This window comes from Pagrus major, chromosome 22, assembly GCF_040436345.1.
Source record: "Pagrus major chromosome 22, Pma_NU_1.0".
In the NCBI taxonomy this organism is placed as follows: Eukaryota; Metazoa; Chordata; class Actinopteri; order Spariformes; family Sparidae; genus Pagrus; species Pagrus major.
Genome location: NC_133236.1, coordinates 27,716,073 through 27,741,505, shown reverse-complemented (window position 1 = coordinate 27,741,505; position 25,433 = coordinate 27,716,073). Strand labels below are relative to the sequence as shown.

The following is a 25,433-nucleotide window of genomic DNA, read 5'->3' as shown; positions in this document are numbered from 1 at the left end:
ATCATCTCTCTCTCTCTCTGCCTCTCTCTCTGCCTCTCTCTTCCCCTTTTGTCTTTTACTCACACTATGACGTGTCGAAGGCAAGTTACAGTACGAATGTTTTCTCCATCATGAAACGACCTGTACATCGCTCAGTATTCTGCCGTTTTATAAGACAGAGGCTTAAAACGCTGCTTTCCTAATCAAAACTCCTCCAAACTGGTGTGGTGACACAGATACATATAATTAAATCCACGTCTTTTAAGTGTAATATTGCTTAAACTTGCAATTTAAAGTCTAATGCAGTCAGTTTTTTTGTCTCACACTCGATGAGATATCTCTTAAGAAAAGGGCGGTTAACGTTTAGAGTTGTGGATTATTTGTTGTGTAATCCTGCTCTTTAGCTGCGAACGCTACACTGATGTGTGACTGTTTCTTCCAGCAACTCAAATAAACACACCATCCAGAAAATAGTGCTCGTGTGAGAGGAGCGAGAGACCAGATGGGATCAAAAGGGACGGGAGGGAGGAAATAATATAAATGGAGATCACAAACACAGTTTCAGGTGAATGTCGAGACCACAGTCCCGTATCACCTGCTTTCTACGCTGTGAGATCCACCTTGTGGAGGTGTGCTATTTTTAAAATCTGTGTCACACTGTATCAAAGTTGAACCCCGCTGAGAACTCAAAGCCAATCTCTGACCTCAAATACTTTTTGTGATAATCGATTTTCTGAGACATGCTGCCTTTTTTTTTTCTCAACTTTTGCGAATTTGTCAGAAAATGAAAAGTCCATTTCGGCTGCTCTCCGCTCCCGAGCCCCAGATGATGCCTGTTGCCAAGGCGACCGCTATAACCCAGGTGACAGACCCTTCCTGTGAGCTGCGCCCTGTGATTGGCCTATCGACCGAGGGAGGGGGGTCTGCAGATTGAGCGTTTTGATTGGCTGGCTGGTTTGGCAGAGGCAGGAGCCCCGGCAGAGTTTCTGTAGGGAGCATTGATTTAATCGGTTGGCAGGCGGGCAGACAGTAGGCACACACACGCACACACACACAGATATACACAAATGGCTGGCGGGCTGCAAGGTGCAAGGGGAAATTTGGCCCAGTGGGGGTCACCTCTGTGGGAGCGAGCGTATGTGTGTGTAATATCATGCTCTCCAGGAGAGGCGTTGCTGGCAGTAATAGAAGCACTCCCAGGAGCAGACCACGCTGGGTAATATCACACTCCCTAGGGAACTCGCCATACACACACACACACACACACACACCTTCATATACACACACACACACCTTCATACACACACACACACACACACAGCAAAACATGGCACATATGGCCTGTGTTCAGCAGGACTTACATGCTAATGCAAAGATTCAGACACATGAATCAACAGTGCACACACACATCCTGTTAGCTTCTTGCAGTCTTACACGGTTTTAGCCTGATTCTGTTGACATCAGGAGGCACACAGTGAACCACGAAGTGTCCACAGAGGCTCTGCATGCTCGTCCTTTATTAGATATGTGTATTGAAGGGCTACAAGAAACAATTAGTCTCATTATCCATTAATCTTCTGATTATTTTCACAGTTTATCTCTTAAAATGTCAAAAAAATAGTCTTCAAACTGCTTCTTTTGTCCAACCGACAGTCCAAAACCAGGAGACTCTTTGTTTACTGTCACACGTGCCACAGAAAAACAGCAAATCCTCACGTTGAAGAAGCCGGACGATTAATCGACTAATCTTCTCGGCTCCGGTCTACCGTCATACAATACGTCAAGGAATTTATACAACTCTGAGAAGTCAGAGGAAATGTGTGACATATTTTGAAGCCTGCAGCAGGATTTGTTTTGCAGCACCGTCAGATGTTGGAGCTTTTTGTTTTCAGTGTGAGACGTGTCCCTGCCTTTGCAGTTCCACTGACAAGCGTAACTGTCAGTGTTACACCTGATAATAATTCATACTAAAGTTTGGTTGGTACACTGAATGTGTCACCTGTGCTAATTTTTCCTGACGTGATCATAACAGAGCGCTTGCTGTCAACAGTGCAATACAGTAGCATAATAAAGTTTTGTTGTTACACGCGTCAGTTGCAGTTTAGTCCCCAACCTCGGTGTGTTTGAATAAAAGTTTGGACTTCAGTGAAAGATAAAAAATAACATTTCACTTTTAGCTCTACTTATTTAGTCTGATTGAAAACACTTAGACGTAAGAGAGCTCCATACATCAGCAAAAGTAACTTTAAAAAATGAAATAATAATCATGTTTACTGGCTTTCACACAACAACACAACATACATAACAGAGAAACTGTGAGGATCTTTTTACCGGATTTGCATGATGCGGTAAAACAAAAGCACGTTGTGATTATGTTGATGGATAAAACGATTGCGATATGATTCAAGACGAGTGGGAATAATCAGTTTTGCATGATGTGACATTTGCTGGAAACATGTTTTCTCGCATCTGGAGAGCAGGATTCGTAGGGTCCTGACATCTCTGCAGCGCTACAGTCCTTCACTATAACGTTTTTTAACTGATGAACAATGGAGGGCAGACGTTGCATTAATTCACTCTCTTATAATTCCTGTCTCTTGGCTGTTGCCTCCTCAAAACAGGCGTGGTGAATCGTGTGATCGCTCCAGAGCTGCTCTTAAATGTCACACTGACACCTTTCTGTAAGTTAAGAATAAGTTGCTTGATAACTGTGTCGGATTCTTCACTTTTAGGAGAGGACTTTTTTTTTTTTTTTTTCTACTCCTGAGTGGCATTTTGCTTAAAGTATTTCTTAGACATTTGAGGAATTTGTGCCCGTGACCCTGAGAGGAGGCAAATCTACTCTCTCTGTCATTTTCCAATGCTGTAAGCTCCTCAAATGCCATTCACCTGGGAGTGTTTTTTATCATTTGAATGGCTGACTCGATCCACCGATGTGGTAGAAATGTATTTTTCATCCACTTCAATACAAAATGCTCCTCAGGTTTTTCAAATCTGTCTCCAATTAATGCTCACACGCACGACTCTGGCACATCTGACATTTCCCTCTTAATAGATTCCTCGCAGTATTTGCAGAAATCAGAAGCCGGCAGTCATGACATCTCCCCACCCTGTATCCTGTACCTGTATCATATCACAGAGCACTACAAAGTGAGCTGAACACGAGACAGGACGGCTTTTAATTTTATATTTACTCCACTCCTCTCTCTCTCTCCATCTTTTCCTCTTTTTTTTTTTTGCCACGTTCAGATGACAAGATGAAAGCGCGGAGAAGTCAGCGCGAGATAGAGACAGGGAATGTGTTTTTTCACGGCGGGCCGTCTGAGATCCCTCCCTTTCTTTATAATCTATAGGCTGGTTTTCACTCAGATTGGGAGCCGACAGCTTCATTAGGTGAGGGAGGGGGGAAGCTGCTTTGATCTAAAAATACACACCATCATCGCCTCTGGAGTGGAAAAAGTTAAAGAGTCTCCCTGTGTCTTAATCAGGAAAAAGCCTCCTGATTATTTTTCAGCAGAGAGAAGCAGAGGATTTGGAAAATATCGAGCGAGGTGGCATTGAGAAGGTTTTTAATTCCCATCCCCTCCGAGCGTTATCTTTCCTGGGGAATATGAGAACCTTTTGCTGTGTGTACAGGTGGTTTGGTAAACAAGAATGGTGGCACCGGGTCTGGACTTTGAGCCGGTGTTTGGGCTTCGGACTTGTTGGCTCACATCGGTGTGCCGCGCTGTGTTTGTGATGTTGCTTTGAGGGGCCCGATAGCACTTCCAATAACATCTCTCTCATCTGTCTCCCTCTCCTCACCCTCCTCCTCCTCCTCCTCCCTCTCTGTCTTTCAGAGCATAGGCAAAGGCTCTCTGTGGTCCATAGATCCGGAGTACAGACACAACCTGATCCAGGCCCTGAAGAAGACGCCGTATCATCCGTACTCGCCCGGCCTGGCCACCCCCTCCACCTCCCCACCCACCCTGCCTCAGACATTTCACCACAGGTAAGACGGATTAGCTGATTGCTTGATTGATTGTTAATATGTCATATCTGATAGACTTAATTAATTGCTTAATCACTCTCATGAGTTTTGATTGGATTATATTTTACTGGACTCATTGAGAAACCCTGAGAGCTGTTCACAAGTGGTCTAGACTTGTCTTTGCTTTGCACATGCATCATAAAACATGTTCAGACCCGGAGAGATGGTTCGGTGGTGCATTTCACAACTTTTGTTTTTCATTGCGTTTTAATTGGGAGACCACGTAGCAGCCAAAGCTACATACTGCGGGTTTAATAAAGGCAAAATCATGATTCTGATCACCATATCAATCATGATTATGGATTTAAAAGGTTTGTGTTGTTAGGAGAGTTTGGTGAAGCCTCACAGAAACATGTCGGAGAAGTTTACCCCCCGTGTCAGCAGACGGGAGGTGGGAAACTGGAAGCTGAAGGATGTTTCCTGTCATTTTTAGGTTCTGCTCTTATCAATGCTGATGTTTGATCAAGTGTTCATTTCCTGACGAGTGTTGTCTTAATCAGTCATCAGTGCGATATGACCACACCTGTACTTTGGATCACTAGACCCGCGTCGTCCATCTTTATATCTACGAGCTTCCTGGGGAGGTCACTGGGGAAACGATTATGAACGATATTTCCGTTTGCTCAGCAGAATTAGTGTGAATAACATGTTTTATGATAACTAACGCAGCATTTTGGAGGCTTTAGAAACATTAGCTGGGGCTAAGCAATACTAATAGTTAGTCATATCCTCTCAATAAAGTTGATAACCTTCATGAATGAATGATGAACCCACCGTGGAAAACACCTGTTCCAGTTAAGTGACAGGACTTGCCGGAAGTCGTGCCCATAATTTGCGCAAGGAATCATGGGAGCTTGAAATAAAGTGGTGTAAGTGAGCAGGAAGTGTTTTGTAGACTGTGGTTACTTGTTCTGAATCCTCAATTTTATAGCAGGGACACAGGTTTTTTAATTTGAAGCTAATTTACCTGTGAAATTATGACATCAAACCAGTGAAAAGCTTTGGTTTCATGTAATCAAATTGAGAAATCAGTGCCAATACCTAGTGCCTTTATATTTCAGTAGTTTGGGTTGAAGCCGTCACCTTGTGCTCTGGGAAACTGTGATAAGCATTTTCGCTACTTTCTCATGCTTTTAGAAAAATAATGGAGACACAGATTGATAAAAATAAACGTCGGTTGCAGCCCTAAAGCTCATACAACATAAAGCACACGCTCTCTCCCACCTCTCCTACTCTCTCTCCATCTGTCGCTCTCTCTCCACCCACCTGGCCCCGGGCGTTTATATAGCTGACCCGCCCTCATCCTTTCCTTAAATCTTTTTGCATGCTGTTTTTCACTCCCATCCCTCCTCCTATCTCCTTCCCCCCCTCAGGCACATCACAGGTAAAAAAGAGCTGCTTGCCTTTTTTTCCCTCTTCTCTCTCCACATGTTTCACTTGTTCACTCCCTCACCCCTCTCCACAGCATTCCTTGTCCATCCCCGTGTTTCCGTCTTTTCCTCCGGCGTCCTAACACTCCTCCGTTCCGCTCCTCTCGCTCCTCTCGCCTCCTCTTTTTAATGTCCCGCACACACCCTCCCGCTCATCCTCAGGCATACATTACAACTGGTGGGGCGCCCAGTACTCCGTCTTCTTTATTTATCCCTGCTGTGATTTATTTCCCCCCTCTCTCTCCACTCTTTTCACTCTCTCTCCACCACTTTATCATTCAATTAAATCCTCCTTTGTCTACATTCACTTCATTCTCCGTCCCCCCCGTGCACACACGCCTCTCCGCAGCATCCACCTGTGCTGTTTCCTCCACGTTGCCTCCCCTCCTCCTCTCCTCCCCTGACCTCTACTCTACCCTCCATCCTCTCCCTCTGCGAACTTTCTCGGTTTCCGGCTCCTCTGACCATCCCTGCAGAGATGTCAGCGAGAGTACTATTAGTCGTCTTTTTTCCTCTCTTCTCGCTTGTTCTCTCTCTCTCTCTCTCTCCGAATACCCCACCGCCACCGCCAGCACCACCACCACCACCACCCCTCTCCCCAGTTGATCCGGGCAGGTTGGCTTGCAGAGCCAGCGGACTGTGTAAGACAGAATAATTGGTTCACCATAAAATGTAAAAGTGTCATTTTGAACAATGAGGTATGGGGAAGTGGAACAAATTGGAGGCCGGATTCGGAACATGAGGGGGAAGGGGAGGCGGGGGTGTAGCGAGGAGAGGTCGGAGTGAGGAGGGGGGAGTGAGGGGAGGAGAGGGAGAGAGAGGGGGGGGGGGAGGTGCTTCATTTGCATTGTGACACACAGCGGGAAATGAGAGAGTAAGTGAGGAGAGTCCATTTCTTGGTTAGAGAGGAGCCTGGAGTCCCCTGTGATGAAGCACCTGAAGAGCATGCACTCTGTGGGATTGTGTGTGTGTGTGTGTGTGTGTGTGTGTGTGTGTGTGTGTGTGTGTGTGCGTGCGTGTGCGTGTGTGTTACCTTACCTTCTCGGCAGTCATTGGTTTACATCAGGGCTGCATCTAGGAATAATTTTCTTCAAGGTGCTATTTGTAAGAAATAGTAAGAAATAGTAAGAAACAGCACCTTGGCGAGGTCCGGGCGGCCCCCCGCCCGGACCTCGCCGCATCCCGAGGCCGCGGACTGAGTGCTCGCTGCGCCATCGCTCCCGGCGCGACTGTCAAAAACTGACGCTTCAGGATTGTAGGATGGGTCGGCCTCCATCCCAAAGCGTCAGTTATTGACGAGTTATTGATTGAGTTGGGAATGAGATTCAAAAATCTACTTTTCTTACAAAATGCACCTTTAATGGATTAATCTGACAGTCATATTCTTGATAAATCAATTAAATGTTTGGTCCATATAATCTCTGGAAATAGTTGAACATGTGCATCACGGTTTGCCAAATTCCAACATAAAGTCAGAAATCCTCACAGAGAAGATGCTGCCACCGGAGACTGGTGCATTATTGGTGTGATTTTTAAAAAATGATTTATTAATTATCAAAATATTGATCAATTCATTTTCCATTCATTTGACACAGTAGATTGGATATCATTTGGAAATTGCTTGAAATCCTAAATCTATCACAATAAATCTTTTTTTGTCTTGTCAAAGATACACGACAGTCGTTTGCTGTTATGAGTAAGGATTTCATGTATTCGAGCCGTGTCCAACATCATAAACTCGAGGAAAAACAAACTTTATCATGCAAGAAATGACCAGTTTTTACATTTGCCTTTTCATAAACTCAATTTTTGCTCATTTGTTGTCTTTTTGTCCGGTCAAAAGACATACTTTTCAACTCGTGGATACAAGAGCGTGCTTGAACATCCTTGAATCGTAGCTTTGAAAAAAGTCGCCGCTTTCAGCAACAAACTAAAGGCTTTTAAATGTTACCTACGTCTGAATAACAAGCATCTCTGCGAGCTGACTTTTGTATACCATCCTTAGATAAATGGAAAGCAGCGGCTGCCTGGAAAGAAGAAAATCAATCTGACAATTTATGGTATGCTTTAGAAAATTGGCCAGCAGCAACATAAAGCACATGCACAGCATGTACAGTATGCACAATTTGTTGCTAATGGGCTAAGACATGAACACTACATGTATGGTCGTTTAACCCCTCAGAAACATTGCTGCTGGATCCACGTCACATGTTCACATATTCCTATTTGACATAACGGCACAACTATCAGAACCGTTGATCTTCGGCCGACAGTAGTTCATTTAATTCTGTTTTGGGCTTTTAAAACTTTCCAATTCCTCATTCAGTAAAAGCAGTAAGAAGGAAAACAGTGTTTTCCATCTCTAAAGCCACTTTGAAGTGATACATTTAAAGGGTAACTCCACTCATTTTGCATATTTAAGTGTGTTCACAGGTCTTGGGCAGTACTACTGCATGTGTGAAAAAAGCAGTGAAAGCCTTTTGTGGCTCCAGAGGAAGCTGCATGTAGTCTGATGAATTGCCTCCAGTGATGTCACTCAGTGGCTAAGGATTGTGGGTAATGTAGGCACCAGGTTTGAAAAGCAGTTCACTGGTCTAGCGTAGCATTTCACTGTTGGACTCATGGATCAGAACCAGAGATATCACCTCACACATTCTTCTCCCTTTTCAAAACCTGTCGCCTGCATTACCCACAATGCAACTTAGCCACTGAATGACATCACTCATTTAAATGTTAAAGATACAATATTCAACATTTCTGCTGTCGAGTTGTGTACTTACATTCCCAAATGTTTCCAACAGTGTTCAAACCCAGAGGAATCTGTAACTTTACGCAGGATGACGGTGCGTTTCGTTAGGTCGCCTGTCGCTTTGACTTCAGGGAGAGAGAGTCAGAGACCGAGGAAGGAAGTGGGATCCTAAAACTATAAAAAACGCAGTTAAACTTTAAAACATTACCTCATGTTAACATCTCTGTCTGAGTCACGTAGAAACATTTTCATCCGTTTTTTTTTTTTTAACAATGAAGACAACAACTCCCACGATCCCACCCTACTTACTTACATCTCCGGTTTTTGTTTTGATTGAGAGACCTCTAGCGCCAGAAATGACACACTTTGCTTTTAAATCATGTAAGAGTTTACAGAAAAACAAAGTAATCACAAAGTCAGACCCGGAGTGAGTCTCAGTGGTGCGGGGGAATAAATCTAGACAGGGGAACACTAAAACGAATGCACCAAATCAAATGTGCAGTCTGTAAGAAACTGGAAGAAGGTATTAACTGTTTCCTTTTATTTATATATATATCTTGAAACTCAGTCAGTCCAATCAATATAACACAGTATCTCTCTCAAGAGCCCTCACTCTCAAGAATATTATGTTATGAAGCGTAATGACTGTGAATGGTTGCACAGCGTGTCTATTATGTTAAGGTCAAGGACTGTCTCGAGCAGTTCTGCACAAAGTCGGAAGTGGAAGATGAACCAGGGAGGACGAGGAGATACGGAGAGAGAGGGAGTGGAAGTGGCAGAGTGAAGGAGGGAGGGAGGGAGGGAGGGAGGGAGGGAGGGAGGAGAGCAATGGTGCTTCTTTGTCCTCTACTCTTTGTCGCTCACACCTCTTGGTTTTTCATGGACCGTAATAACTCACGGCGCTCCGGTCGACCCCCACCTGCAGTTTGCTCCACAGTGTGTGTCCGCCTGTGTGTGACCTAATCTGCATGTGTGTGTGTGTGTGTGTGTGTGTGTGTGTGTGTGTGTGTGTGTGTGTGTGTGTTTTTGTGTGAGTCAGTGCAGTTACGTGTTTTTTACGTCCAACAAAAGTGTGTTTGTGTCTGTGTGTGTGTGTATCCTATGCATGCATTTTCCAAAATGGGTGTACGTGGATGTGTCTGACATATGCAACACTGTTATGTGTGTGTGTGTGTGTGTGTGTGTGTGTGTGTGTGTGTGTGTGTGTGTGTGTGTGTGTGTGTGAGGGAGAGAGAGAGGGAGAGAGAGAGAGACAGAGAGAGAGCATGCTGGGTAGGAGGTCAGCTCCATGGTGCATTCCTTCACACCCCATCAGCATCTGGATGAGAGGAGGAGGAGGAGGAGGAGGAGGAGGGGAGGATAGAAATGGATGGAAGGAGCGAAGGGTGTCTCAAGGGGGTTGGGGAGGAGCTCCCTCCCTCCCTCCCTCCTTTCCTCCCCCTCTCCATCTCTCCCTCTCTTCCTCTCTCCCCCCTCTTCCCTCCCTTGGAGAAAAAAAAGACGAGGGGAGAGGAGGGTGAGGGAGGGAGGGGAGGGGTTGCAGAACGAGCGTCTGCCACGAGTTTAGCCCCTCGCCCACTACATTAAATGCACAGCGTCTCCTTGGCAACGGGAACGCCGCCATGGCAACACATGTAGTATAAGGCAGGTGCTGAGAGAGAGAGAGAGAGAGAGAGAGAGAAAGTGGGGTAGAGAGAGAGAGAGAGAGAGAGAGAGAGAGATGGGGGAGAACGAGGTGGGCGGGGGGGTGTTGTGGGGTGGTGGTAGGGAAAACAGACAGGCTGTTAGCGCAGGAAAAATATGTTATCGCCGTGGCAACGCAATGTGGCAACTCTCCATGGCAACAGCAGGTGGCTCAGGGCTGAAATTTGCGTTCGCTGCTTTTCGCTTTTTCGTATTTGCTGCGTGTGTGTGTGTGTGCATGTGTGTGTGCGTGCGTGTGTGCGTGTGTCCATTATTCCCCCTTGCATCTGGTGAGGTGAGAGCCACATCACAAGTGCAGACGTCCAAATCCTCTCATTCAGCAGCTTAGCAGAACATAAAACAGGACTCGCATTACAAAGGAAACTCTCCTGATGAGTGCAGAGCGAGTGGGCTGCCTCACAGCTTCCCCAGGTGTTTTCTGTCCTGTTTCGTCTGTTGTGTGTGTGTGTGTCTATGTGTGTGTGTGTGTACACATGCCCAAGATCCATGTTGTCAGACGCACGTTGACTGTGTTTTGAGAAACAGCCTGTCGAGGCTACAGAGGGAGAAAAGAAAGGAGCAGTCAGACGTGTTGTCTAATGGGGAGCTAAAGACCACTCAACCTGGAAAAAGCGCTCACAGCCTCTTCCTCTCTCTCTCTCTTTCTCTTTCTCTGTCTCCATCCCTCCATCTTCCTCCTCCTGTCTCAAAGTTATGGATTCACCAGCAGGGCCGTATCCATTGTCTCCTTGTGTGTGTGTGTGTGTGTGTGTGTGTGTGTGTGTGTGCACATGTGTGAGTGAAGACGTCTCCGTCTATGTGAGAAATGCCGTCATTACCTCCCTCATTAGTGGTGCAATGATCACCTAAAGTGGATCCCCGGCGTTGTGTGTTCCTCAGTGTGTGTGTGTCTGTGTGTGTGTGTGTGTGTGTGTGTGTGTGTGTGTGTGCTGGTGTTTCAACGCATCACACTGTTCCCACGCCGGCTTTTTAAAAAACACGCCTGTGTGACATGAGCGCGTGTTAAATGTGTGTGTGCTGATGAGTTTTCTTTTTCTTTTTTTTTTTCTTTTTTTTTTTTACGTCTTTATGTGTGTGAATGGACCAGTGGCGGGCGGTGGGGGGTTGTCATGAGAAATTACCCCCATGGACTACAGCGGCGAGGCTGTAATTCTCCGAGGTAATCACAGGGAATAATGGCAACAGTGGGACACCCGGGAATCTAATCACTATAATCAGAAGCACTGGCTTATGGGCTCAAATTCCTGCCTCGCTATCTGCCTCGTGATGAAGCCCGCTGGGCCGGTTGGCTGCTGCAACATGATCAAATGATTGACCAGTTTTCTCTCTCCTCATCCTCTTCTTCTTCTTCTTCTTCTTCTTCTCCTTCTTCCTCTTCTTCTTCTTCTTCTTCTTCTTCTTCTCTTCTTTTTCTAGTCCTCCATTGTGGTCGGGGAGTCCCCTCTTCAGAAAGAACGGAGGAGTTCTCCTACAAGGTACCGTTTCACCTCCGCAAAGCCTTCTACTGTATGCCTGTGTGTGTGTGTGTGTCTGTGTGTGTCTGATCTCCAGCCTCTTTCTTTCTTTCTTTCTTTCTTTCTCTCTCTCTTTTTGTCTGTCTCACCCTCTTCCTCACCCGTCCTCCCCTCCCTTCAACCCTCTACGGATGTGCCAGCTCCAATCATCTCAATTCCAAATCCCTCTTTTTAGCAGCGCACCTTGAGAATACCGAGCGCCGAGTTCTGACACTTGGCTCGGCTCCAGAGGAGGAATGCTTCTTTCTATGGAGGCGTATTTGAAAGTTTGAGAGAAAAGAAAAAGAAATGAAGTGATAGAGACACAGCAAGCGAGGGAGGGAAAGAAGAGAGGAAAAAATCTCAGCGTCAAATCAGAGGCTGGGGAGCAATCCCCCCTCGCCTCCTCTCCTCATTCAACGCAACACACAGCTTTACTCTTTACACACCTCCTTTTCCTCTGTATTTCCCATTATTCCTCTCCTCTCCTCCTCTTCCTCTCCTCCTCCCCCCTCCACCACCTCCCCGACCTCCTCCCTGGTGGCTGGACGGCAGTTTAAATGGACATTCAATCCCAATCAGGGAGCACTCCGGGAGCTCGCTGGGCTGCCGAGTCCTAAATGGAGGGGGAAATGGATACATTAGGCGTCTGCGGCGCGCCCTCCATCGCCGCTGATAATGGAGTAGTAATGGTCAAGGAGCCGAGGTTGGAGAGAGTGTCTGAAAACCACCAGACTCTCCCCCCACCATCCCCGCCAGACGCACACAATCTGAGAGTGATGTGTCTGAGTGGATGGATAGACAGACAGACGGAGAGAGGGAGGAAGGCCGACTTGGGAGTGCACGTGTGACAGGGAGAGACGGGGGAAAAGGAAACTTTTTAAATGTGTAATGTGTTTCTGAAAGGAGAGAGGGTGCAGCATGGTCGGGCGTGACATTCGCAGGCAGCGGAGAGAAAGAAAGTTGTGACAGACAGCCAGAGGCAAAGACAAGGAGAAAAAAAAAGGGGGGGAAAAGTGGTGGAGGGGGTGGAGAGGTGGACTGGTAGAGAGAGTGAGTTTGGGGCTGTTAGTGCCCTCCGTTATTACTTCCATCTCCCATTCCCTGAGCTTTCAGAGCCGCTCCGCTCTGAGCTGATGTGGGCTGAAATCTGCCTCTCCCTGTGGCCCGGCGCCGGCTCAGGATCAGCGCAAGGACAATGGCTGGCAGCTGTGTCCTTAATCCAATCCATCACCCCCAAAGTTCAAGCGTTTAATAGCTCTAAATTATAGGGGGATCTGCTGAGCCTGAGTGTTTCTGTTTTTATTTAAGCGCTCGGGTCACCTGCCATCATTTAAGAATTTCAGTTGTGTCTGTTTAGAAAACCTGTTGCGAGGCTTTATTCAGCTGTCGGCTGCAAAGAACCGGATGTATCCGAGTAAATAAAATAAAAAAAATGGACCAACTGTTAAAAGTTGAATTGCAGCATCAGCACATCAGAACAACATTTGAAGGTTCAAACACATATTGAATTGCTTGTTGAATTACATCTATTTACAAAATGATCACTTCTGCTCCACCAGCAGACTCTGATTATTCTGCTCATGATTTTTAGATTGAAGATTTTGTTGTTGTTTGTTTGTGCGTTTTATTGCGACTACAGACAGACAGAGAGCTGTTTGAATAATTCAGACGTCTGAAAGCTGAACTGAAGGAGCAAAGTGGTGGAAAGTACATTTATATTGAGGTACTTGTACTTTACTTGAGTATTTATTGTCATTCGATTACATTTGACATGGAAATACTGGACTACATTTATTCGACTGTTAAAGTTACAGAAACACTTAAATAACTTAAGTACATTTTATGGTTAGTTTAACTTTAGTTGGTAGTTTAATCATTTATTAAGCAGTTGTAAAGGTGTATAAACCTCAGTTGCTACTTTACAATAAACAATTGCTTCATAAATGCTTTATAAAGAATGTAATTCTTCTTTTTTACAGCCAATTAACTACTAACAAAAGTTCAATTTACCGTAAGTTTACCATTTATTATTGATGGTTTATATAAAGTGTTACCATTGTTACCAGTTGCTGTGCAGACCAGACTCTTTACCTGTAATAAAACAACAATACAGAAAGTTAAACCACACAGTGTAAAATATAATTAGCTTCACCTCAACTGGCTGCAATGTTAAAATGCTCTTTAGTGCTTCTCCTTTTGAAACTTCAGTTCATCTTTATCCGTTTCTAAACTAACGTCAGCGACAGTTGCTGTCTGTTAGCGGAGCAGAGAGAGGCGCTGAGAAGACGAACAGGAAGTCACATCCTTTGGACTGTCGAAGAAAATCCAAGTCCTTTACAAAGAAATTCACAGTTCAGCAGCGTTAAACAACTTCGTACATCATCCACAGGCTTGTAAAGGCGACTGAGAGAGACGGGACGGTCTCGTTTTCACGTCACATTACAATCTGCTCACGATATGACCAATAAAAAAGTGATTAATATGTGTAAATTGCTGCATATTATTACGTTGAGGCCCTTTTACTACATATTAAATAATCATATATTTAAATTATATTTTATATACTGATCATACAGCGTGTTTGAGTTTAATCTGCAAAGTTACTAGATATAAACATCAGAAACGTAGTGAGGTCGAGAGCAGCAGGTAGCTCTTATCTGTGTTTGTATGCGAGACCTTTAATGTAATCGAGTATTTCTTCATTGCGATATTGCCACTAAGTGCCAACAGACAACTTTTCCAAGTGGTGTTATTGTCGGGTGTAGGTTGATGGGAAACCAACGTAAACACCTCAGCATTTGGTTCATAATGATACGTTGAAGCAGAAAACGTGTCTATTGCCAGTTGAAGCAAGACATCTGGGTACTTGGAGGACCAAATAATGGAAAGACCTGATTAAAAATAAATTCTGTCCTGACTTAGACACACCCTCCGTGTTATTATGTCAGACTTGACAAAGCTTCCTTCAGAGCCACATTATACAAGACATTACGCAACTTTTCACAGGCTGAGTAGACGTCCTCATGACGAGTGGACTGAACTTCAGATGTAAAATCGATGGCGTTTTCAAAGTAATACGAGACTCTCAAAACAGCCCAAATCATATTTGCCCAAAGAGAAAATTAGATTTTTTTATAATATATTTAGAGGGAAAAGAACAGGAGGTAAAAAGTTGTGTCTGTCCAGGATGCAACGGCCGCTCTGCTGGTTAACCTTCAGCCTGGTATGACCCCGTGTTAGTGGCTGTGTTTAAAAAGGCTTATTAGGTTCCAGTGAGTAAGTGTTGCTTTTATTTCGTCCCCCGAACTGTAAGTCACAGCACATGTCAGTCAGCCAACCACTTAGACACTCAGCTGGAGTGTCAGATAGACAAGCCGGTTAGCCATCCAGTTAACCTGCCAGCATTCTCAGCCCACCAGCCAGTCAGTCAGACTACATTAGTATGCATCCTGCCCTCAGACTCTGTACTCAGTTTAACACACAGCAGCCAAGCAGATAGACAGGAGGGGAGTCGGGGGGGTGGGGTGGGGGGGTGGTTGTTTTGACTGAGCGAGAGGCCACTTTCAAAACGGTTGCATTCTCAAGGTCTGCTGGGAGTGACCTTTGAACCTTTGGACTGTGTGAGTGTGACTTCGAGTGTGTGTGTGTTGTTTTGGTTTTTTTTGGGTTGCCTGTCTGCTGCGCGCCTCTGCCAGCCGTGCAGAGACTGCAGCCTGCAGGGCCATGTGGAACTCATTTAACAGGAGAGCAGAGGAGGCTGAGTGTGTGTACGGCGGCACATGAGAGCGCAGAGAGGGGAGGGAGGCTCGCCCTGGAAAACAGGCAGGCAGGCAGGCAGGCAGGCAGGCAGGGAGACGGGCGGCAGGCGAAGACGTAGGAAGCAGACAGAAAGGCAGAGCAGCTGAGCAGACAGAGGAAAAAAGACAGACTGGAGGATATTTTTTCTCTCCAGGAAAAAGGCAGAGATGCAGACAGACACCTCTTCTCTTCTGTATTTACATTTTTTTTTTCCTCAGCGCGTCCTGCTTTTCTGCTACCAAAGCCGAGTGTTTCTCTTTTTTTTTTTTCCTTTTTTTTCTTTCCTTGCTCTGAGCTTGTAAAAATGTATTGCTCAATCTCAGTGAGTGAGGAAGCGCTGCCTGCTCTTTTCCCCCCCTTGCTTTAGTTTGTCACCTCATCTCCTCAGCATATGTCCCAGGCTTTTTTACCTGCAGAGACGGGATGCGGGCTCAGTCGGAGACATGAGTCACCACTATACATAGAAACGACGGGCGAGATCGATAGAGAGGGAGAAAGAAATCAACAAGAGAGGGATGGAATTAGAAAAAAGAGACAAAGAGAAAAAGGGGTTCGCGGCGAAATCCACAACAGCAAAGCGAGGAGGCGAAATATATAGAAAACATAAGAGGAGAGTTGTCTTCGCTTGTGCTGGGATGGAGTCACGTGTGTGTATGTGTGTGTGTGTGTGTGTGTGTGTGTGTATCCAGGGTAAACAGTGGTGGTCAGGAGTGTGTCGCCGAGCTATGAGAGGCCGTGTCAAACAGAGCTCGGTATTTCCTTTCCCCCCTCCTTTTTTCTTTTTTCTCTCTCCCTGCTTCTCTCTATCACTTTCTCTGCTGATGCATGATCTACCACTCTGTGGCATGTGGAAGGGGAGCCGTTGCTATGGCAACCTAAAGCCCGACTGGAGCGAGGTGGGGAAGGAGGGGTGGGTTTGCACACATCAACCCGGGGAGACCTAATGCACTGCCCACACACACACACACACACACACTAACACGACCATGCAGCGAGTGATCAAGATTATAAAAGAGACTCTGTGCAGGGACCTACTTATAAGGTTATGGAGAGCAGAGCTGGAGATATCAGGGGCAGAGCCACACTAACTGGAGTCAATAAGATTACTGTGGACAGAGCCGGCCCGGGGAAACAAGCTACAGAAACACATCAACAAAATGACAAACAGATCTATCGTAATTCATATCTGTGTGTTACTACATGAACCAAATGTACGTTGTGGGATGGTTTTTCTTGGGGGGGGGGGGGACCTCGCCGTGACAGCTTGTACGTTTTAATGAGCTTGTGGTTCCTGGGGGCGAATTAAATTCCCCCCCCCTCATAACATCAATCATAAATTTACTGAGATTTCAGACCAAGGAAGCTGAAGCTACAGTACATTTAAGCTACGGTGAAAACGTTTTCAGGATTTACACCTCAACCAAAGCCTCTGCGGCAGACAAAGCAAACAGCAGGTCATCATTTGCGAAAATGCAAACTGACCCCAGAGATGAAAATGACAGCTGTTTTAGTGAACTGGGATGGCTGTGGTGAGCAGCCCGCCTCGAGTAATGAGAGCTTTTGGCTCAGATGTACACATGCACTCTTCTTGTCTTTCTCTCTTCTCTGCTGCAAAGCAGACAATAATGATATAGATTAACAGCTGCTGCAGAGTTGAAAGGATATACATACATAGATCTCCCATCTGGTCTTTCACTGTCTGCTCAGGGTTTGTGAGAAATGGTCGGGTCATTCCACAAGTAGAAGACCATAGTTTGACCTTGATGGAAAAATCTGAAGCTGCATAAGAAAAAAAACTATTAATTGATGATACATAATGTTTTTTTTTTATTCTGAAGTGGTGTTTATACTGAGACATTGTTGGTTCTGAACCAGAAAATGTCCCAGTATCTTCAGAAATCCCCCCCGGACACACTGGAAGCTAAAATTAGGTTAGATCTGAATATTTTTGGCATTGCAAGTTTTTCTTACAAGTTGTCTTATCCCAGTAGTTTACACATGATTGAGATTCATTTTGGCAAAGTGAAAAACATATTCAGAAAAATTTTAGAAGTCAGATTTGGGAAAATACTCTTTTTCACTCTCTTGCTGAGAGTTAGACAAGAAGATTGATACCACTCATGTCATATCTGTACAAAAATATTAGACTACTGCTAGTAGGCTGTTAGCTTAGCTTAGCATAAAGACTGGAAACGGCTAGCCTGGCTCCAAGCTATGGTAAAAAAATTCAGTATTGCGGCACTTCAAGAGCTAACTGATTAATACATTATATCTTGTTTGTTTAATCATTGGAAAAACAGTGTACAGTGTAAAAAATGGCATGTCTTTGTTAAAGGCAACGCTAACTGCTGTTAGCCTTCGCTTCATATTTAGCTAACCCACATGAGAGTGTTATCAATCTTCTTGTTAACCTGTCAGCAAGAAAGCGAATGAGTATATTTCCCAAAATGTCAAACTGTTCCTTGAATGCATATTAAAGATCAGGAACTGAAATGCCACCGCTGTATACAGAAGATACATTGACAGCGTCTTCAGCTTTCTGTCCACCAGCTGTCAGATTGGATTAGGAGCGTTGGTAAACCATGAACTTCAGGTCTCCCTGCAGATTTTCAGATGGCTTCTAGTCCGGGCTTTGGTTGGGCCACTCGAGGACATTCAGGGATTTGTTCCAAAGCCAGCACATTATCCTGGATGTGTGTCCATGGTGTTGCTGGAAGGTGGATCTTTGCAACCGTTCTGTGGTGTTTTCTTCCAAGACCTGCCTGTCCTTGGCTCCATTTATCTGATGGTGCCACAATCGTGCTGCAGTGTAGTGTAGTGGCACCAGGTGATGGCCGGGCAGTGAGCACCACCTGGATTCTGCCAGTTTAAATGCTTTGGCTTTCAGGCCAGAGAATTACATTTCTGTCTCATTAGATCTGAGAAAGCACTGTTTGCTAAAGTCCAGGTGGGTTGCCATATGCCTGTTTACTCAGGAGAGTAGAATGGCACTTAGATGGTGTGCTGTAGAGTTGTCCTTGTGGTAGGTTCTCCGTGGCCATTGGGCCACTTTTTCCTGACCAAGGCCCATTCTGCCTGGTTCCTGCAGACCAGATGGATAACACTTGGAAGAGTCTCGGTAGTTTCATACTTCTTCCACTTGATGATGGGACCCACTGTGTCCCTGACATCTCGACACAATCTGGTTTCGGAGGTCTTCTTACCGTTCCTTTGACACATTCAAGTGTAATGAGGGACTTGATTGAACAGATGTCTGCAATCAGATCTGTATTTCGCCTGTAGAGGCAAAATTAACGAGTGTATGAATGTGAAAAGTCATAGTTTTTAATGATTGTTTAACCATTTAAGTCATTTCCTGCAGTAAACTCTGGTTCCAACTTCTCCAACGTGAATATTTGTTGATTTTCTTCGTCTTCTATGTCATTAAACTAAATTTGGGGGTATTTTACGGTCTTGGTTGGAAACAGCAAACAATTTGAGAGTGCCAACTTGGGCTTTTGGAAATCATGATGGAAACCATTTTTATTGGACAGTTAATCAGGAAAGCAATCAACAGATTAAGAGTAGAAAAGTGTCTGGATGCCTACTTAAATACTTGAAGGATAAATTCGCCCAAACATGGAAATTCAGTCATTATCTACTCACCCTCATACTGATGGGAGGTCAGGCCACAAAACATTTCTGGAGCCTCACGGTGAAACAGCCATGCACCACTCTCCTAAACATCTGAAGTAGATGGGGACATGTTTTAAAATGTAAAATAGCAACAAAAAAAACGTAAAATGTCTCCATACAGTGGCTCGATAAGTTTTAATAAACTTTTAAAGTGTTTTTTTCTCGTAGTGACATTTGAGTATTGCATGTTGATGACTTTGAATAATCGATTTAATGAGTTTTAACTAAGTTTTAAACAAGACAAACGTGTCATTTCTCACAGGTTTTAAACTCTGTGTCTTCCCCCTTTAAGTCCCAGCTGCCTGCTGCTCGGCCCACTGAATCAGAAAGGCTGGATTTAGCCGAGCCCAGCGGTCGTTGGTAATTGAATGATTCGCAGCGGCCTTAACTCATTTATGACGCTTTCCCGCTCAATTTAACCTTGCCTTGCTCATCAATATTGCCCTGTTGGCCTCCTCAGACGGTCAGTGAATGCTCATCGAGCTGCTCCCGGGTCGTATCGAGGTCTGATCGGGTTTTGGAGAAGCTTCCTCTGTGTTTCCTTCCTGCTCTGAAACTGATTTGTGTGTTGCATGTGATGACTGTGTGCATGGACAAGTTCTCATGTCCGCTGCTCTCTCTCTCTCTCTTTAGTTCCTCGTGGTGTGATCCAAAATGGCGCCCGTGTAAGGAGCCAGGCACTCTTCCCTGTGATCAGACCCCTACCTGTAAGCCCCGTGGGGAGCAGAACCTCTGCCATAAGGTGGGTTAAAACTTCTGCTCCTGTTGCCCCTCAACCATACAATTAATGTCAGTCTGGGCTTTCCCTGCGCAAACACATTCCCTCGCAGACATACACAGACACACCCATGCCCACATGCACACACACACACACACACACACACACACATGAAAAGCGCACATACACAAAACAGAACTCGCACCAAAATTTTCCACTCATAGTTTACATAATTAGATCTTTATTGTGTCCAAAAGTCAGAGGCATTCACACGCTCCCCGCTGTCGAGAACATTTTATCCAGGTGTGTTTATATAATGGTCTCTCTCTCACACACACACACACACACACACACAAACAGGTTTATTAGAGGGAGAGGCCTCATGATTCAAAGAACATTGGGAGCATGCATGGACATGCACATCCATCACAGGGAGCGTAAGAGTATGATGGCCTGCACCGCATAATGAATTAAACATACTCAAAGTCTCACTAAAGGTATGCAGTGAATATTTGATCACTGTAAGGGTTGCATGTTTTTCTTATAAGATATTAATATGCTCACCCGCTCATTCTGAGGAGAGGAAATGTCCGGGGGACAGGGCACGCTGCTGAAGCTCCTTTTGATTTATTGCACGTCAGACTGCACCCCTGTCCTTTTAACGCCTTACAGAGAAAAGTGTCTCCTGACTAATAGAGCAAAATATGTATTGCGATATAATGCAGCGGCTGACGTACAGCACAGTGGACAGTGGTTAAATGGGCTCCGCTGCAGAATCGTCACTCTGCGTCTGCTCTGACTTTAGAGCTTGCAAGGACCTTTATGTGCTGAGCAAGTTTAGGGAGCGTGAGAGCTGATCAAAACGCACTGTGTCATTTAAAAAAAAAATGCAAAGGCGGCAATCTGAAAGTGAGTCTGCTCAGGAAAGGCTGACTCTTTTTGGAGATGCAGTGTTAAATGTGACCTGAGAAGTATGCACATTGGGCCCTAGGGGGGCTATTTAAAGGTGATAGATTATCGCGTGAAGGTTTTTTTGCTTTCGAGCCAAACGCAGAGCAAACTGGAGCAGCTTCAGTGGAGTGAAGCGTATACAGCCGGCCCACCTGGCTGGCAATGTGACAGCACGAGTAACAATACTCTCTCTCTCTCTGTGTCCTTGCTTCATACAGATCATCCCTGGGAGATTATCTGAGCCGAGGACAGGACAGCCCATCCCGCTACTCCCCTCCGCCCGGCAGTGAGGACCTCCAGGACGACCACACTTACAGCACCGCCAAATCCCCCAGCCGGCTGTGCAACTCCCAAGATGACCCTTCCTCCCCCCTGGACGACGACGACATCATCGCCGTGGAGATCCAGTCAGACGTCAAACCCGAGCCCAGGGAGATCCCTCTGGATTCTCACGTCAGCGCTGCCGCCGCAGCCGCCTACATTTCCCAGCAGCCCCTGCGCGGACAGAGACGTAGTTCGGGGGCGGGAGCTGGGACTCTGGCAGGGAGCAGTTTGCCCTGGACCAAAAACCGAGCGAGGGGCATTAGCGACACGCTGCCGCTGAAGAAGCGGCGTGCGGCGGCTGTGGAGAAGCCGCCGGAGAGCGACGACGAGGAGATGAAGGAGGCGGCGGGGTCGCTGCTCCACCTGGCGGGCGTCAGAGCCTGCCTCAACAACATCACAAATCGTACCGCCAAGGGCCAGAAGGAGCAGAAAGAGGCCCTGAGAAACTAAGACACACATATATCACAAGTACATAGTCATGCACACACACAGCTCAACGCACGCACACACACACTAACACACAGACACATATACGACACACAAATAGGTCAACAGGTAACGTTACTACAGCATTAGTCTCAACGGACACTTCTCATCTCCCTCTATCTATCTGCAGGGCATTAGGTGAATCCTACTTATTTGTGGCAATATCAAAAATCTATGTTTTCCTACATGTTCAGCAACACTAACATCAATGGGTATTTCTCATGTGTCTTTGTTGTTTTTGTTGTTTAAAAGGGGATGAAAGCCATAAAAAAGAGCATGTTTTGTCACTAATTTGGACGAAGTTGAACACGACAAAACCGAATCACATTGAGGAGCGCACAGTACACGAACACAGAAGATGGCTGTTTGTCTTACCTGTTTGTTTCCATGTGAATCTGTAGCAATCTCGCAGCGATGCCAGCGGAGACGGCGGCGCCGGCGACAACAGGGCCTCTTTACCAAGACTCAGAGGCCTCGCTCGGGGCCGCTCGCTGGCATCGCTCGCCTACATCCACGAGCACAAATGTGAGACTGTGCCAAAGATAAGCGACCAGGTTGCTTCATGTAGCCGATACGACAGCCGACAAAAAATAAAAAAAGAGAGAAGAAGTAGTCAAAGGAGAGCGAGAGAGAGAATGACCTTAAGTGTCAAAATAATTGTAAAACCCAATGTGATATATATTCATGCACTTAAGATTATTTAACGCCACTTATAATAGAAGCATCATGGGTAAAGACATGGTTTATTTCAAGAGCACTCATAGTATTTAAGAATAGATATTTTAAAATAAAAAAAAATGGTCATGTTTATCACCATAGAGATGGATAGTGTGCCGGGTCTGAGGCAATATCTCCTTCATTTTGTTGTTGTTGTTGCATAATGTAAACGTCCCTAAAACTCCCCCCAGTACTTCTGTCCATAGACGTAGACACCTGGTATAGATATCGGAGCTACCAGTAGCTACCACACCTTCCTCTTCATTTGACAATGTCAAAGAACTATATACATAAACTGTGGGTTTTAGATTTCTGTTTGTGTCTGTTTACCCTCACTCTACCCTCATAAAGATATAAGCAATTTGTCCCGTGTGGACAACTCTGTAAAAAGGTTAGAAAATATTTTATTTTTTTCCTTTCTTAATTGAAGCAATTTGACCTGCAGGACTTTCTCAGTTATATTGCATGGGTGCTTGTAAATAAGATAAAAAGCAAATCTTTTTTATTCAAAGATCATGTAAGATAAACAATGTATTTAGCATGAAGCATGACTTATTTTCATATAAACCTTGATCCTAGAGGAAAGAAAAAAAGTTTTGCCGCCAATTCTTATACCCGTGATTATATTGTTTTGTTTTTTTGTTGTTTTTTTGTTTTGTTTTGTTTTGTTTTGTTCCTTTTGAATCTTTTGGGTTCTTTTTATTCTGAGCGGGCTTTTCAAAGACACGTCTTCAGGGAGGAGCGTGGGAGATATCACTCTGCAATTAGTGGCCCTGAGGGTGCCACCTCTGGGCTTCGGGGTTCAGGCTATGTAGGCCAGCTGAATCACCTCTTAGGGGTGGGCTTCCGTCTTCTTCTGCCTGTACATTGATTTTTTTTAGGTGTTCAGTGTTAACCCTAGTGTTATTTCAGAACACATGTGTAGAGTGTGTGAGTTTGTGTGCCCAGGAACACACACCCCTTTAACATTGTGCCTGCCTGCCTTCCTGCCTGCCCTCAGTACCTCTGTTGTCATGTCTCGGACATGTTTTTGACAGAATGTCTTTATTTATAACAGTATTGTTCTTTTCTCTCTCCTGTGTGTTAATGTACACGTGTCCTTATTTTTCCCATCGGCATTGTTCAGTGTAAATGTGTGGATCGGAACGGGCATGGGAAACTTTTGTAGGTGTCCTGAATGAACCTCATATCTCCAAAAAGGCTACTTGGGAGTTTGAAATGAAAAGAAGGAAAGAATGTAGATGGCATAAATGACTAAAAAAACGTTTGTTTCTTCATTTACATACAGTATTGTTAACCCTTTGATTAAAGGACTTACCTGCCGTTGTGGATGTCAAGCTTGCACACAGTCTATTACATATTTATCTCAAGAGCCCAATCTGGAGATCAGAGGTTGTTTTTTTTTTTGTTTTTTTCTATATGTTGCCACTCTACAACGTGTATGTGTACCTCACTCATCATGAAAACACTGACTTGATTGAAATTTACAAGGGCAGTTTGACATTCTTTGCATCAGAAGCGATATAGATACTGCACTGCCATTATTCGGCATGCTTTTGCTGAAACAGGAATGCATTAAAGTATTAATTTCCCCCACACACACATGCATAAAGCTTTGTAGGAGAAAAACATAGGCTGGTTGTAGCAGCAGAGTCACGCAAGGTTTTGTTAAGCTGTTGAGTGACTGTCAGCGAGCCGAGCAGGCAAACAAATGCATGTCCCATCCTCTGGTACAGTCTTTGGCCACCTGTAGCATGCATCACTGGCTTTGCATTTTGTATGGTATCCATGCCGACGTATAAAAAAAGGCTAAAAGGAGACACTGTCAGTGTTCTTGTTGTGTGCCATCCGTCTCTCGTCTGATATTTGTCTGAGTGCTCGCGCCGCCCGGGTCAAGCACTCTGCTGTATTCGCAGTAACAATCCACTGTTGTGGTGACTAATAACGTGTTCAGCTGGCAAGAGGCATGTCGAGGGGAGAATGCGTTGCTTTAGCAACCACCTTTTTTTCCTCTGACTCACTCAGTGACACGCAGGGAAGATGAACTCCTGACCTACGAGTCCTGGAAAAAACATTATAAGGACATTATAAAAGCAAAGGAAATATACTTCACTGCCTGAGAATCCCCCCTTAAACAAGTGTTTCTTTCAAAACCTGCCAATCATCCGGTGAAACGCTCTAAACAAAAAAAAAAAGAGTTGCCATTTTTTTATTTGTAGATGTTTTTATTATGCGCATTTTCATTTTCTGTTTTGTTTTCTCTCTGACAAAAGTTATCTACAATACTGCCATTATTTTTCCGGTGACTGTCTGAGCTGAATATTGGAAAGCCATAGGTTAGAGATGTCAAAATGCAAAACTGTTATTGATCTTTGAGATGTGATGCGGAGTACACCCCAGGTGTTGGTTTTGTTTTTTGTTTTTTGTTTTTTTTTCAGTAAATGTTCAATTCTCTCCTTATTGTGCAATCATATTGCCAAAGAATGATTTCAAGACCTATTTCATCACTACATGTAAATATCAACGTTGTCCAATACCGTGGCAAAAAATATATAAATGTTGTTTTATTTTGTTTTCCATTTTCTGAAAAACTGCAATGATGTTTATGTGATGTATTGTCTTCCAGTTGGTTGCAATAATAAAAAATACAAGTTGCAGAAGATTGCTTTGGCTCTTCCTTTTGACGGACTTGGATCACACATGACAACCATAATCAAAAAAAAGAAGATGATTCCCGCGTCAGCTACTATGACACATTTAATAACAGCATCACTTGGAAGGCAGTTCATGTGGGCTACAATAACGGCAATCTAACAATTTTCCTCCTCGAAAATTCATAGTTAAATATAGTAAAGGCTTAGAAGAAATTATATCACCCTCTCTATCCCCCTCCTCCCTTTCAACACTTCAACATGCAACCCCCATTTACTGCTAAAGTGTGAGCTTTGTGAGACTGGAGACTCTTTAATTTGCTCTCAGGACTGACCCCAATCATTAACCTCACATATTCCCATCAACAAGGGTCTTATCATAACCATGCCTCTTCTGCCAGTTAATTATTCATTTACGTATTCTAATCATTTAAGCTCAATACTTGTGATTAGAGTCAAACTCCGCTCCCCCCGCCCCCCTCAGGGAAAGAAGTAAAAAAGAGTTAAGTGCACCAAAGAGTTCCTCAATGCCTTATCAATCTGAGTGGTGCCATTTTGGAGACGTGTGGCAGTGGAAGCCCATTCATAATTGAAGCCGAGACAGGCTTAATCTCGAGCCAGTGCCTCCCTGTGCAGCGCTGCTCCCACCACCAACACAACTGGAGCTAGCAGCTCCTCTGTTGCTATGCAACTACAGCAAAGAAAGAGGTGGGGGGGGAGAAAAA

General features: G+C 44.8%; 1 protein-coding gene across 1 annotated transcript in view; it reads left to right on the top strand.

Annotated features, from left to right (window-relative positions):
- ches1 (checkpoint suppressor 1) overlaps nt 1-24,717 on the top strand; it is a 59,847-nt gene extending 35,130 nt beyond the window's left edge. Inside the window, exons 3-6 of the mRNA XM_073492960.1 lie at nt 3,819-3,970; nt 11,309-11,367; nt 19,495-19,603; nt 20,749-24,717. Coding sequence (XP_073349061.1) covers nt 3,819-3,970; nt 11,309-11,367; nt 19,495-19,603; nt 20,749-21,304 — 876 coding nt within the window. The 3' untranslated portion in view covers nt 21,305-24,717. The remainder of the gene's footprint in view (nt 1-3,818; nt 3,971-11,308; nt 11,368-19,494; nt 19,604-20,748) is intronic.
- The last annotated feature ends 716 nt before the right edge of the window (nt 24,718-25,433 follow it).